This window comes from Danio rerio, chromosome 6, assembly GCF_052040795.2.
Source record: "Danio rerio strain M-AB ecotype USA chromosome 6, GRCz13ab, whole genome shotgun sequence".
NCBI classification, from domain to species: domain Eukaryota; kingdom Metazoa; phylum Chordata; class Actinopteri; order Cypriniformes; family Danionidae; genus Danio; species Danio rerio.
Window position 1 is genome coordinate 39,292,164 of NC_141026.1, and position 13,431 is coordinate 39,305,594.

Below are 13,431 nucleotides of genomic sequence, written 5' to 3' on the forward strand. Positions count from 1 at the left end.
AAAAGCTATTGAATTACTCCTTTTATGTTGTATGTTCAGATTTGGATCAATATGGATGTGAATAAATGATAACAGTTTTTATTTTTGGTTGAACTACTCCTTTAAGACATGTCTTTTAAAAGCCAGTATGAAATGTAATCTCTCAGATGGGATACATCACTTCCGCTAATGCTTTCTCTTTAGCACATACAGTTTATAATGGGCACAATGCACACATCATCAGTGTGTGTGTGTGTGTGTGTGTGTGTGTGTGTGATATGTTGTAATTCATGACTGTACTTAGTAACCACAATGAGTACCATTTGACGATACACATACTTAATGCATTTTCATACTCCATTTTACAGATATGCCACTGTATTAGTATGGCATTTTTATAGAATGGATATAATTAGCCATGAGGTCCTCTCACTGCCAGAGTTTAGACCTTTGCCTGTGTGTAGCCCTTAACTTTCATTTGATGCAACGCTTGCAGAACAAATGACAATTTCATGGTCCGCTGCAGTAGCGGCAGTATCAATCGCTGAGATAAACTGTCTCGACGTCCCACTGTTCTTGTTTTGTTCCAAGTTCCAAATTGTATTTCTAGTTAATTTTGTGCTGTCCTAGTTGAGCGACTTGGCCGAGAGAGGATAGTTTGAAATCCTCACAACAGGTGCATTTATGTGACAAATGATATAAGTGAATTAATAAATGCTAATCATGTTTTGACGTCTCTTCACAGGAGGGTTGGATTATGGGTATTCAGAAAGAAGCAATACATACGGTATGCAAATGCAAATTATATATAGGAATGTGTATGCATGCATACATGTATAAGGGAAGACCGAGGCTTGTTGTCACATAGAGAGTAGTCAAAAATAAAATGAGGCTGATTTTGTTTTGTAAATGTCAAATTTAGGTTGCTATTTCACTGTATTGCAATGCTAATTAAGCATTTAGTGTTTCATAATTGTTTTGTTAGTTCATTTTGGGCAGGATCTATTGCTACTTTGCAGTATATTGTCACAAAATTGATTCTGGGCAATAATAGTGGTTATTTAAAGTTTAATTTTTGTTTAACAGGGTTGTCTGTGGGTCTTAATTCTCCATTCAACAACTTAAGTTCTTTTAAAAGTCTTAAATCAGAGCAGAACATCCTAAATTCATGGTATTAAATGTTGCACTGAAAGAAAAATCTTTCCTAACATGTTTGTTTTTCAGTATAAATATCTGGAAATCTTTATAGGGATAGTTCATCCAAAAATGAGAATGTCTTCTCCATTTACTCACACTCAAGTCGTGCTAAATTTTTAAGAATACCGAACAAGAGTTTCGGAAAAATGTTGGAAAACATGAGCCAGTAGATATTTTTCCATCCAAAGAAGTTAGACTTAACTGGAATATCACATAAAACATTTGTGCATTAATCTCAGCTTCCACCCAATGTGTTAAGAGGAACAAAATCATCACTACTTGAGAAACTGGGACTAAATATGAAAAAAGTGGAATTTTCTGTGTCAAGGGAAGCCATTGTGGGCCTTTTTTTCTTTTATAATAAATTACTTTTACCTCAGAAGATGAAGACAGAATCCAGTGAATGTGCAGTAGCTTTTGGAGGTTTGAGAGGACTCTTAGGGAGTGCAGCCACTCAATTTATTTGGTTTCCATCACAGTTTATGCGCATTTTTTCTTATCAAATAAAAAGTTTATCCTACTCCGTTGTGCACATACGTTTCTTTATGCACATTTTCAAAATGTACACATATCTTTTATGTGATACTCCCAAATGCACATAAAAATATGTGGATGTAAACATATAGAATTGGGCCGGTATAAGTTTCTGACGGTATGATAACCTTGGATAAAAATATCACATAATTAGTAGTGTGTTTGCTGCTCTAAAATAACTTCATTTTAAATGTCTGGATAAAAAATAATAATAATAAAAAAAAAATTCTCCCATTAAACAAAATACATTTTATTTTAGTAAACATTTATAAAATTTTGGAGCAGTAAACATGTCAGACTAAAGAATTAAAATTAATCATTGGCTTCTGTTGTCTTCATTAGTGTAAAAAACACAGATGTCTTTACAACACATTAAAAAAAACTTACTTATACCTTAGGAATGGAATAACAGAAAATGTTTGTTGTTTTAAAACCTTGACTTTTCCTAACCGCGGACCGGTTATCGTACCATGCCTAGTCCATAGTATTAACAAAAAGTACTATTGAAGTCAATTGCTGCTGCTTTCCAACATTCTTCAGCATATCTTTTATATCCAACACAAAAAATAAAAATGCAAACAGGTTTGGAACAAGAATCGGACATGAATTTTCATTTTTTGGTTGAAACATCTCTTTAAATCAAAGTTTATTTACTTGCGATGCAAAATTAAGAAATTAAGCATTATTTTCTGAGAGATTGAACATAATAAAGTTTAAATCAAGAACAAATATCTTTCTTTTTTTTTTCTTTATTGTTTTTAGACATTTAAACACTTACAAATTTGGTCCAACCAGCATTCACGCAACAATTGACAATAAAACATGCAATATGCAAACAATACAGAAGTATAGTAATAATAGATTAATACAATAATAAAAAATAAGAAATACAAAAAGGAAGCAACTAATAATCAAATAACATGAATACAAAAAAGTTATAATAAATAAATAAATAAAAAATACTGACCTATTTTAATCTAAACTAGTTTATTCCTCTTCATTTTAACTATTTCTTGCTGAAGAAATGAACAAATATCTTCTAATTATGTTTTCTGTTTGGCTAAAATAGATTTTTTTTTTCTTAATCCACTGTCAGATATTTGTTTTTGTTATAATTACGAACTCACTTTATTTAAATAATTTTCACAGAAAACATCACTTCTTTTTTCATGTTATTTAACTTTCTAATTAATTTATTTAATCATCTTTAGACATTTCTACTGGAAAACACAGAGCAACAACACCACTGTTTTGTTATTCTACTATTTTGGAGCAAAGTTATTTAAACCTTAAGCTATTCCATTTATAAAATGAATGAAAAAGTAATGAGATCGGCCCAAAGTCGTATTTTCAAACTTTGAAGGGTTACCTATTGTGTGCTTCCTCAATTTACATTTAGAGAGCATATTGACGTATTGTGTTCCCTTCAAAATATTAATTACATTTTGTTTACTTGGTCTGAAAAAAGTTTTGTTCTTTTAAAAAAAAGCTCTCATAAAATCTGCAGAAACCATGTTTAATAGCTTTTTTGACTTTTAAATTGGAACCCCACTGGTGTAAAGTGTGTGACTATTAGCCCCAGTCTCCCCTATATATAAGTATGTAATTAAAATGTCACTCGATAGCTATTAAATCCGTTCTATACTGTTATCTGTGTCAGATAATTCATATTTGCTGGAATGGAAACAGGAGGGAGTGTTAGATCTTTACAGAACAGATGCTTGTCGATACCTATTCATAGTTCTTTCGCGTGCTTTTGAAACATTTTGGCCTTTCTTTACACATTTACAACTGCGCTAAAAATGGCTGTAATTGACTGCGAAAATCAATCCCTAGTTCACACACAGTATGTGCTTTTCTCCAAACGCACCGCCAATACTTTTGTGCTTCTCTGCTTGCCGGCTGAAATAGCAGCTACATTCAAACATGCTTTTGATTCCACTGAAAACCAACCTGTCTCTTTTTCGGTAGCCATTCTGACAAATAGTTCAGACAGCTTCCACGCAAACTGAGATTTATGAAGCGGTTGTGCTTTTGGGATTCATACAAGATTTCTGCGGCGAAATAGAGTGTTTCATTTAAAAAGAAATAAATAAATGGAAAATATTGAGAGCTCAGGCCTCAGCGCTGCAGTTATGATTTATGTTTCCCTTGATGTTTTGTCACATGGATTGTACTGAAGTAGTCGAAAGTGCAGCATTAAATGATTGGACTTCTGCTTTCCGTGCACTGAAGTACCCTATAGGTATATACACTATATAATCATAATTTGGCTCCTTTTTGCTAGATTTAGCGCTTCCGTGCTGTGACTCCACAGGAAATATTCCAAAGTGGAATATTTTTGTTTCAAAAGAAGCTTTTCTCAATTTGACACTCTGTCCACATTCAATTGTCTTTCCGTGATCCCATTCTTCATACCTCCAAATGAGCTTAGTTACAGGGCTTAATCATGTTTAAGAGCATAACTATAGCTCTGATACTCAGCCCAACTGTGTCTCATTCACCATATCAACAAACGAGGTTATTAGTTGGATGTCATTAGTTTGACATTGCTTTTTTTTCTATTATTCCCAGACTCACATTCCTAATTTTACATGTCTACAAAACAAAGCAATTACCTCTGTCAGCAGATCAAGATACTCGCCTATTTTTACATCCTTTCAGCGTCACGACTGAAACTTTCTCTTTTTATCTGCTTTTTAACTAATCTGGCAAACATGATGGAATAGTGTTGACGTGAACTGTTACAGTGCTGCATGCTGAATCCTTGCGGTGGATTCCAAGCATATGGGGTAACATATGCCAAGCATGTATGGTGCATGAATACTGATTATTATTGCAAAAACAGGGCCTTTTTTTGACCAAAATGAGCATCAGCGTGAGGGAGAGAGTTATTGCCCATGGACATGTGCTTGCTTAGAATGGAAATGGGGTTATAATTAGGTTGTTTACCTCAGTTATGTCTGCCATGAAATAGTGAAGATATCATATTTTTCTAATCCGCTTTTTAGATTGTATTTTTAGCCGTCCGTGCATTGGTCTTTGTGTCAGGACAGGGTTTACAAAATAATTACACAATGCCATTTCATTTCCAGTTCATATATGCGTTATGCATTAAAATGTGTTCTTGAAGGCCTCATCTGAGGTTCCTAGCATGAGATTTTGGTCTCCTAATGAAGGTTTCTTAAGTTGTACTTATTTTATGAGATATTTTGACCTATTTTACCAGGTCAGATATTGCCTCTCCAATAGCTACACATTTTATAGAATATATATCATAGATAACACAAACACATACACAGAATTTATAAGAAACTTTACAAGTACATATCAACTTCCAATAACCCTAACCCCAACCTAACAGTCTACTTATAATCTGATGAGAATTAGTTGGCATATAGATGCAATGTAACTTATATTCAACAAACAGACCATCAAAGTAAAGTGTGATCCAATAATAATAATAATCCTAATAATAATAATGTATTTCTTCATAATTTTGTAGAAATGTAATACTATTTATCGTCATTTGTGTCTAATTAATAGAAAGTAAAGACAAAACTGCATTTAAGAGAAGTCGTTTTGTATTATAAATTCTTTTGCTGTCAGCTGAATGTGTCCTTGCTGAATAAAAGTCATAATTCATTTAAAAAACTAACATACTTTACAGAATTTTTAAAGCTTGTGTGCTGTATAATTTCATGCATCTAGTCCTCTTGAGCTCAAACAAATCTACATTTTTTTATTTATTTACTTGCTTTAATACTCTTAAACTCTGTAAAGACTCATTCTTAACTTTAAAAGTGCCTCTCAAGCACTAAAACCCAAGTCATTTATCCTCCCATTTTATCTATGCCTTGCAGAAATGTGCTATTTTTGTGGAGAGGTCCCACACATGTGTAATCTCCTCTTACACTGTTTTTTTTTTTTTTCAATCCACCCAGATTTGACTTGACTAGAACTTATTATTTGAGACATTCATACATTGAAATATCTGTCATCACCTACTGTATATACTCATACAATATGATATATTGAACTCCTTATGTTTCTATATCTAACTATTATTCATGTAAGTGACATTTGCATTTTAATCTGTACATCACTTAAAGCTTTGAAATGTGGCACATTGGCACTTATTGGTACTTTTTGGAGGGGTTGTGTTTGACCGTTTTTATTTCTGAATAATCTGTCACTTGTTTTGATCACATTGGTAAATGTTGACTTGATAATCTGCTTTAAAAGATGACTTGTTGGGACACTTACTTCTCTCAGTACTAATTGTTCTGCTTCTCATAATTCATTCCCATGCATCAGGAATTGTGATAGAAGTGATAAATTATCATTGTCACTCTGATGTAACCTTGTAATGAGAATCAAGTCCAGGGTGTACAAAAAGTCAGGTTTGGCAGGACAGTCAGCCATTTCAGTGTAATAATGTTATTTATTTGCAGTATATTTATTGGTTCGTGAGTTGATTAAGTTTATATACACACCAATTGTTTTGTATTTATTTTGTTGACAGGTTACAATAAATGATGTTATGCTTTGTAGATGCTTTTTATTTATTTATTTATTTGTTTCTTTGTTTATTTATTTATTTATCAAAACATTACTTTTTTAATAATAATAATAATAATTCCTTACATTTATATAGCGCTTTTCTGGGCACTCAAAGCGCTTTACATAGTGGGGGGGATCTCCTCATCCACCACCAGTGTGCAGCATCCACCTGGATGACGCGACGGCAGCCATTTTGCGCCAGACCGCACACCACACACCAGCTGATTGGTGGAGAGGAGACGATGCAGCCAATTGAATATGGGGATGGTTAGGAGGCCATGATGGACAGAGGCCAGTGGGCAGATTTGGCCAGGATGCCGGGGTTAAACCTCTACTCTTTTCGAAGGACATCCTGGGATTTTTAACGACCACAGAGAGTCGGGACCTCGGTTTAACGTCTCATCCGAAAGACGGCGCTTACTGAGCAGTATAGCGTCCCCGTCACTATACTGGGGCATTAGGACCCACACAGACCGCAGGTTGGGCGCCCCCTGCTGGCCTCACTAACACCACTTCCGGCAGCAACCTAGCTTTCCCATGTGGTCTCCCATCCAGGTACTGACCAGGCGCAGCCCTGCTTAGCTTCAGTGGGCGACCATGTGAGAGTTGCAGAGAGCTAGCTGCCGGCTGTTTAGCTATTTTGTTTTTTTTTTTAAACAAATTCATAATTTTTTTTATTATCTTCTAGAGCAATGTTACACAATATGTTCATTATTTCTCACTTTTGTACATGTCAAATGGTTTTCTCCCTGTATTCATTTTCCTTCAAAATATAGTTCCAAATATAGTTCCTTTCCACATATAGTTGCCATGCATAATTTCCTAATTTATTAAATAATGTTTAAAAATGACTTTAAAACATTGCTTTATATTAACTAATACAGTAGTTTATATGAGCTAATACAGTATTTTATGTTAACTAATACAGTATTCTTTACCTTTTATAGTGAACTTATTACAGTTACAAATTACTCTAGTTTTTTGCCTTGATTTGCTCACAGATTTTTTTCTGCATAGTTCTCCATCTGTTGAGTGACAGTATTTACATTTTAAAAAATCAGATTTATTTACAAATTTTAATTAAAACAATAAAACAGCAGTAAAACGAGAAAAAAAAAGTTGATGACGATCTCTGAACTTTGTGTTAAAGGCATCCGTCTTAACCCTCTCCATCATTCTCACCCTCTTCTCAGATGGGAAGGTGGGCCAAATCAAAGGTTACAAAGGGCCAACTTTGTAGACATTCCGATAGCTTGAAATCAAGTCAACTTTATGGTAATGAGCTATGACGAGGTTTGGAAATAAATGACTTCCGCCTACTTTGACTCTTTCGCCGCTTTTGATGTGAACGCACAGCTAAAGAGCTGGCAAAAGGGATGTGGGTGGCGCTAAAGAAAAGATCAACACCCAAGTTGTTGAACAATCACCCAGAACCCTACTCTAACCAAAAGTACAAGAGGTGACGCTCGCCTCTAATGTACTAAATACAATAGTAGTCCTACGTATTGGTGTCACATGACCTTCTTACATGTTAGCTTTCTGAGTCTTACAAACAATGTAAATGGATGAAATTGAAAAGTGGAACGAGATGATATGAATGGCAGATAGATAACATGAACAAACAGCAACAGACAACAACAGAATACATAGTTAAAAGTGATAAAACAGCAGATGTACAACAGAAATAAGAGGGACTGGTGAGTGGTCTGGCGTGCTCATTATGCCAGGTGGTCTTAGCCTATTGCACATGACGTCAGAGTGACTGGAAATGATTGACAAGTGAATTGACCAATAAATGGAACCTAAAAAAAGGAAAGCAGACAAGGGAGAACAGAATGAGATAAATAAAACTGACAAAAACAGGGAACAAGCAACACAAGCACGTAACATTAGTCTCTTATTTATCAGGGGTTGCCACAGCAGAATGAACCGCCAACTATTCCGGCATATGTTTTGCACAGCGGATACCCTTCCAACTGTAATCCAGTACTGGAAAACATCCAAACACTCTCACATTCACACACACACACACACACACTCATACACTACGGCCAATTTAGTTAATCCAATTCACCTATAGTGCATGTCTTTGTACTGTAGGGCAAACCAGAGCACCCGGAGAAAACCCACGCGAACACGGTGAGAACATGCAAACTCCACACAAAAATGCCAACTGGCCAAGCCGGGACCAGCAACCTTCTTGCTTTGAGGCAACAGTGCTAACCATGAGCCACCATGTCACCCTTTCTCTCTCTATAAACTGTTTAAACTAATAGCATAACTTATTAGTTGACTGAGGCTGATGTGTGTGTGTGCTCAGTTGTGTGTATATACACTTTTTAAATTTTTGTGAAAAATGTGAACGTTAAATAATTGAACTTGGTACATCCCAAATGATGAAGAGCGCAGTTTGCTTCAGGCTCACGGTGGAATTTGGTATTATGTTTGGCATTAAAATTCACTTTGTCCCCCCCAAAGTTCAATATTAACAAGGTCCGATTCTCTAGCCTACCTATAGCCTTCGTTCAGCCAGTGTACACATATCCGTCTTTTTTATTTAGTTTAATCCTCCAGGCTTGCGGTCTCCTGGCGCTCGGTGAACTCTCTCAGAATGGACCGCATGGGGCACAGTGGCCTATCATGGAATAATCCTGTTTAGCGATTCTTTCAGGTGCACTTATCAGATTTATGCTGCATCAGGAAGGGAGAGATCAACGGAGGGAGAGACCCCTCGTAAAGACGCGATGCGGTGCTACCTGACCTTCACTTTGCTCCCTGTTATAAAAAAAGCGCCACCATTTCTGCTGGTGGATGATAAGCGCGTGGCATGTCATAAATCTTTCTTGACCTCTAGATTCTAAACAGGCATGGCTCCAGCAATAATGCTTGCATTCAATATGGTTCAACTGGAGTCTCATGTGTGCTTTTGTGGAAGACATCCCCAGTCTAAATGATCCTGTGTTTACATGAGCCCTCGGAATAGCTCAAAAATCAATACGGCGCCCTGTTCTGCATACTGATGCGCTCTGCTTTGATCTGGCATTCAGGAGCATACAGTGAATCGGTTTAATTGTACATCACAGAAAAGCCTTCTGCTGTCGCTCACTGTGTAGCTTTTCTTTTTAGTGCCTGCGCATCGATGGATGAACTTCTTGATCAGATTTGGTGGCAGTGGTACTTCTACTTGGAAAATCGATGTCTCTGTGCTTTAATTGTTTTAGTTTCAGTGCATATACGCATATTTTAGTATCCCAATGAGTCTTGTTTGTGGTTCACCCACACAAGGAATTTGAATCGTAGCAGAGGCTTGCGGGGCTTGCAGATATAAAACAACTGGATTAGAGAAGAAAAATATATTTACTGAGGAAGATTATATGAATACCGCTGGTTTGTGTATTGAGAGTTGCTATATATAGGTGTGTGCAGCAGAGAATGAGCGTGTGTACACAGAGCAGGTGGATCGCTATATCTAGAAATTCGAAAAAATAGTTTGAAAGTTTGAACATTTGCATACTGCACAGATGGGTTTGAGCAGGTAGCATGTGTAAATATGAATTTACATGTTGCACATTAATTTTATTACTCGCTAGAGAGGTGCCTGAGTATTCAGTTCTATATTAGGTTTCAAATTAACACTCATTGAGCGCCAATTGCAAGTAAAATTGGCCAGGAGGGAAGTAAAATCAGATTTTATGCCAGTTGGCTGGTAACTTTTTCTCTGGATCTCTAAATGTGAGAACACATATGCAAAATATTCATAATATTAAGTCGGCAAGACAAATATATGAGAAATAACATCAGATAAATGTGTATTAATGCACCAAAATGAAAAACATGGCCAAGGTTATAATAGTTTTGGATTTTTCATTAGTTTAGTTTTTATTTCGTGTTGACTTTTTGTTTTCAAACTCAGTTAGTTTTAATTAGTTTTTAGAGGTAGATTTACTAGTTTAACTAGTTTCTATATTTTGAAAATTGCTTTTTTTTGTTAGTTTTTTATTAGTTTTATTTATTTATTTGTTTACTTGTTAGGTGCAGTATTCAAGATCATTATATTATATTATATACAATAAATTTTGTATAATAAAAACTCAACCAAGGATAAATTTTTTTGAAACTTGTATTCAGAGGACACAAGAACACTACCATCTACCAATCCTCAAATTCAAATACAACAGCCTACTTGATAGCAGCCCCGTACAATATGTGTGCAAAGCTGCTTCCGAGGTTAGGTGCACAGTAGCGATGGGAAGTACTGATCTTTAACGTGAACCGGATCTTTTGTGACAATCCTCACATCGCATGTTAGGACTCAACTTACCAAAAATATTTAGTCAGGAATCAAAATGTAATTAAAACATCACCCTGATCTGAAAATCTGAAATCTTAGAATTAAGTTTTGCAACATAACTGAATCATGATTCACTTATTTACTGTAAATTCCATTACAACTTTCTGTTATTAAATAAACTTACATTTTTCCAGATCCTCCCATTTAAGCCCTCGGTTTACCTGCGCTGCAGAATTAATCAGTTGTCCAAGTTTGGTTTAGTCATGTACGGTTTGTGTTCGGTTCACCAAATCATGCATACGCAGTATTGTCCATTCACCGTTTCTCAAATCTTATCTCTGTGTACTATTCTAATAACTGACTAACTCAGAATAAATTGGTTTATTTCGAGTCAGAGGGCATAACAAGCATGTTAAAAAGTAAGTAGCTTGTGGATAAGTGCTTACTGGAGAATCGTTTCAAATGATTCAGTTCGATTTGGTGAACTAGTTCAACCAGTTCACTTAAAAGATCCGGTTAAAGAGAACGATTCCTTTGTGATGATGATTATTAATACAGAAACCGGCTTGATCTGGCCAATGCCATCAGCAATACAGACTCTGAGGTGCCAAGTCAAGTACCTGCAGCGCGGAGTAGATAGATTTACTTTTAAAGGCATACAGTAGGCTTATGTATACAGACATTTTATGAAAGATGAAAACGAAGGATGTTATTGCTTTAATTTTAGTTAGATTCAGTTAGTTTTGTATATACAGAATACAGTTTCAGTTAGTCTCATTTTTTATTTGTTAATAAAAATATTTTAAAATTTTTAGTTTTTGTTTTTCATTCGTTTTCGTTAACTTTAATAACTTTGATATGGACTGAAACAAAAAATTCTGGATACACTTGGCTAAAAACTGAAATGAAAGTTTTTTTTTTGTAATAATTATTATTTTATTAAATGATAAAAACGCTTTTTAAAACGGACCTCAATATATTATAATAAAAATGGACAATAATGGACAAATAGTGGCCAGAATTATTAGAACACAACATATTTAAGAGTTTTCAGTTGTTTTTTGTTGAATAGGCTTTTAAAAACCCACTTAAAAATTATCTACAAAGTCCTCGTTATTCTCTATAAACTATAAAAGAACCACCATGAGGAGATCTAGGTCATTTTCCTTACTGAAAACAAGTGAGGCCATTTCACTGTCAGTGACACACAATCATAATTCTTCAGAGAAGAAGCCAAGTAACTTGTGTTATAATAGTCATGGGGAGAACATTAGTATTGAAGTTCTCATTAAATATGTTGACACTGTCATTAGATGTGCTGCTGTAATTGCTGCAAAAGGTGGACATACCAAATATTACAGCTACAATTAGATAAAACAGTACAAGTCACGTCTTTTGATTTGTGTTGTGCTCAGATCAACCATTGAAAGGTCATGAAAGGTCAATGTTGTATTAGATCTATCCAGTGTTGTAATATCTCAAATATCTCAAGAGTTTAGATGCAAAAACCTCTAAATACCATCTAAAATTTTACTCTAAAATGAGTTTTTTTTTATCAGTCCTCTGTGTATGTGTTCAGTAATATCACTTTTATTTAAAGGAATAAGTCATTTTTCCTGGTCTTTAAAGTAAAACATCTCAACATAAACAGAGAAGGCTGAGAAAATGTTAATTTTTCTATGGAAATTTCAGACGGCACTTCTTTTCTTTTGCATCTGAACCCTCAACATATTATCTTTATTAAGGTCTATGTAACTGACATTTTAAAAATAAAGTATAGTCATAAAAAGCTATTATAATCAGAACAAGAGCATGGCAATTAAACGAGTTAAGAAGCATGATTTTACCAGCGTTGCTATGGCAGCACAGTAGCACTGTTGCAAGCAGCAGGAACAAGTATACTAGAAATGTTCAGTCAGTGAAGCAGATGAGCAGACAGCAGGTGCACTTCATGCATACGGGTACTTGAGTGGAATGCCCAAAGAGTGGATTATTGAGCTATTTTGAACTTTGACCACTGTGCGCGCAAGCTGTGGAAAGCCATTGAAATGTATGGGTTTCACAGCACTTTATGTATAGTGTCTATGGCTAGAGTAGAGTGAAACCAGCCTGATGAACACTTTCAGACAAAAACTAAAGATGCCACTTTCAGTTAATCATTTTCAGACAATTTGGTGCATCCCTTGTTACATGCAAACCTTCTTTTGGCACTTTAGAAATGTATAAAATTATGTATATAATGATAATTATGTAAATTAATCTTGCATCTAAAATTAGTAGCAGTAAATATACTATATTTTCTGCAATATATTGTACTCAAAACACCAAAATATATCAAACAGTAATTCAGTTAGTGTCTCTATTAATGACATGCACCTGATTATCATCATTTCTACTTGCTTGCAAACTAATTTGCACTAAACTCAAACCCTGACACAAAACTGTCTTCATTTTATTAAAGACTTCAAGTTAAATTACACTTTAAAAGGTCATGGTTTATTCATTTAGTATTTTTTATGACTCTCTGAGGTCCATGAAGTCTTAGTAAGGTTGTTACATAAAAATATGCATCCTTTATATATAAAAAATGCAGTGTACTGTAGGTACAGAGGAATCAGTTGGATATCATGCAAACAATGATTTAGTATATAGTTTTTAAATCTAATGTGTGTCGGTTGTGTACAGTAAACAAACAACCATATACAGTTGAAGTGAGAATTATTAGCCCCCTTTTTCTTTTTTAAATATTTCCCAAGTTATGTTTAACAGACCAAGGAAATTTTCAGAGTATGTCTGATAATATTTTTTCTTCTGGAGAAAGTCTGATTTGTTTTATTTCCGCTAGAATAAAAGCAGTTTTTAATTTA

General features: G+C 34.8%; 1 protein-coding gene across 6 annotated transcripts in view; it reads left to right on the plus strand.

The window, feature by feature from the left end:
• Positions 1-13,431, plus strand: part of negr1 (neuronal growth regulator 1) — a 305,572-nt gene that overhangs the window by 169,247 nt on the left and 122,894 nt on the right. The window contains exon 8 of one of the 6 annotated variants that reach the window (XM_087255422.1): positions 725-766. Within the exon in view, the coding sequence (XP_087111548.1) occupies positions 725-766 (42 nt within the window). 6 annotated transcript variants of the gene reach the window in all.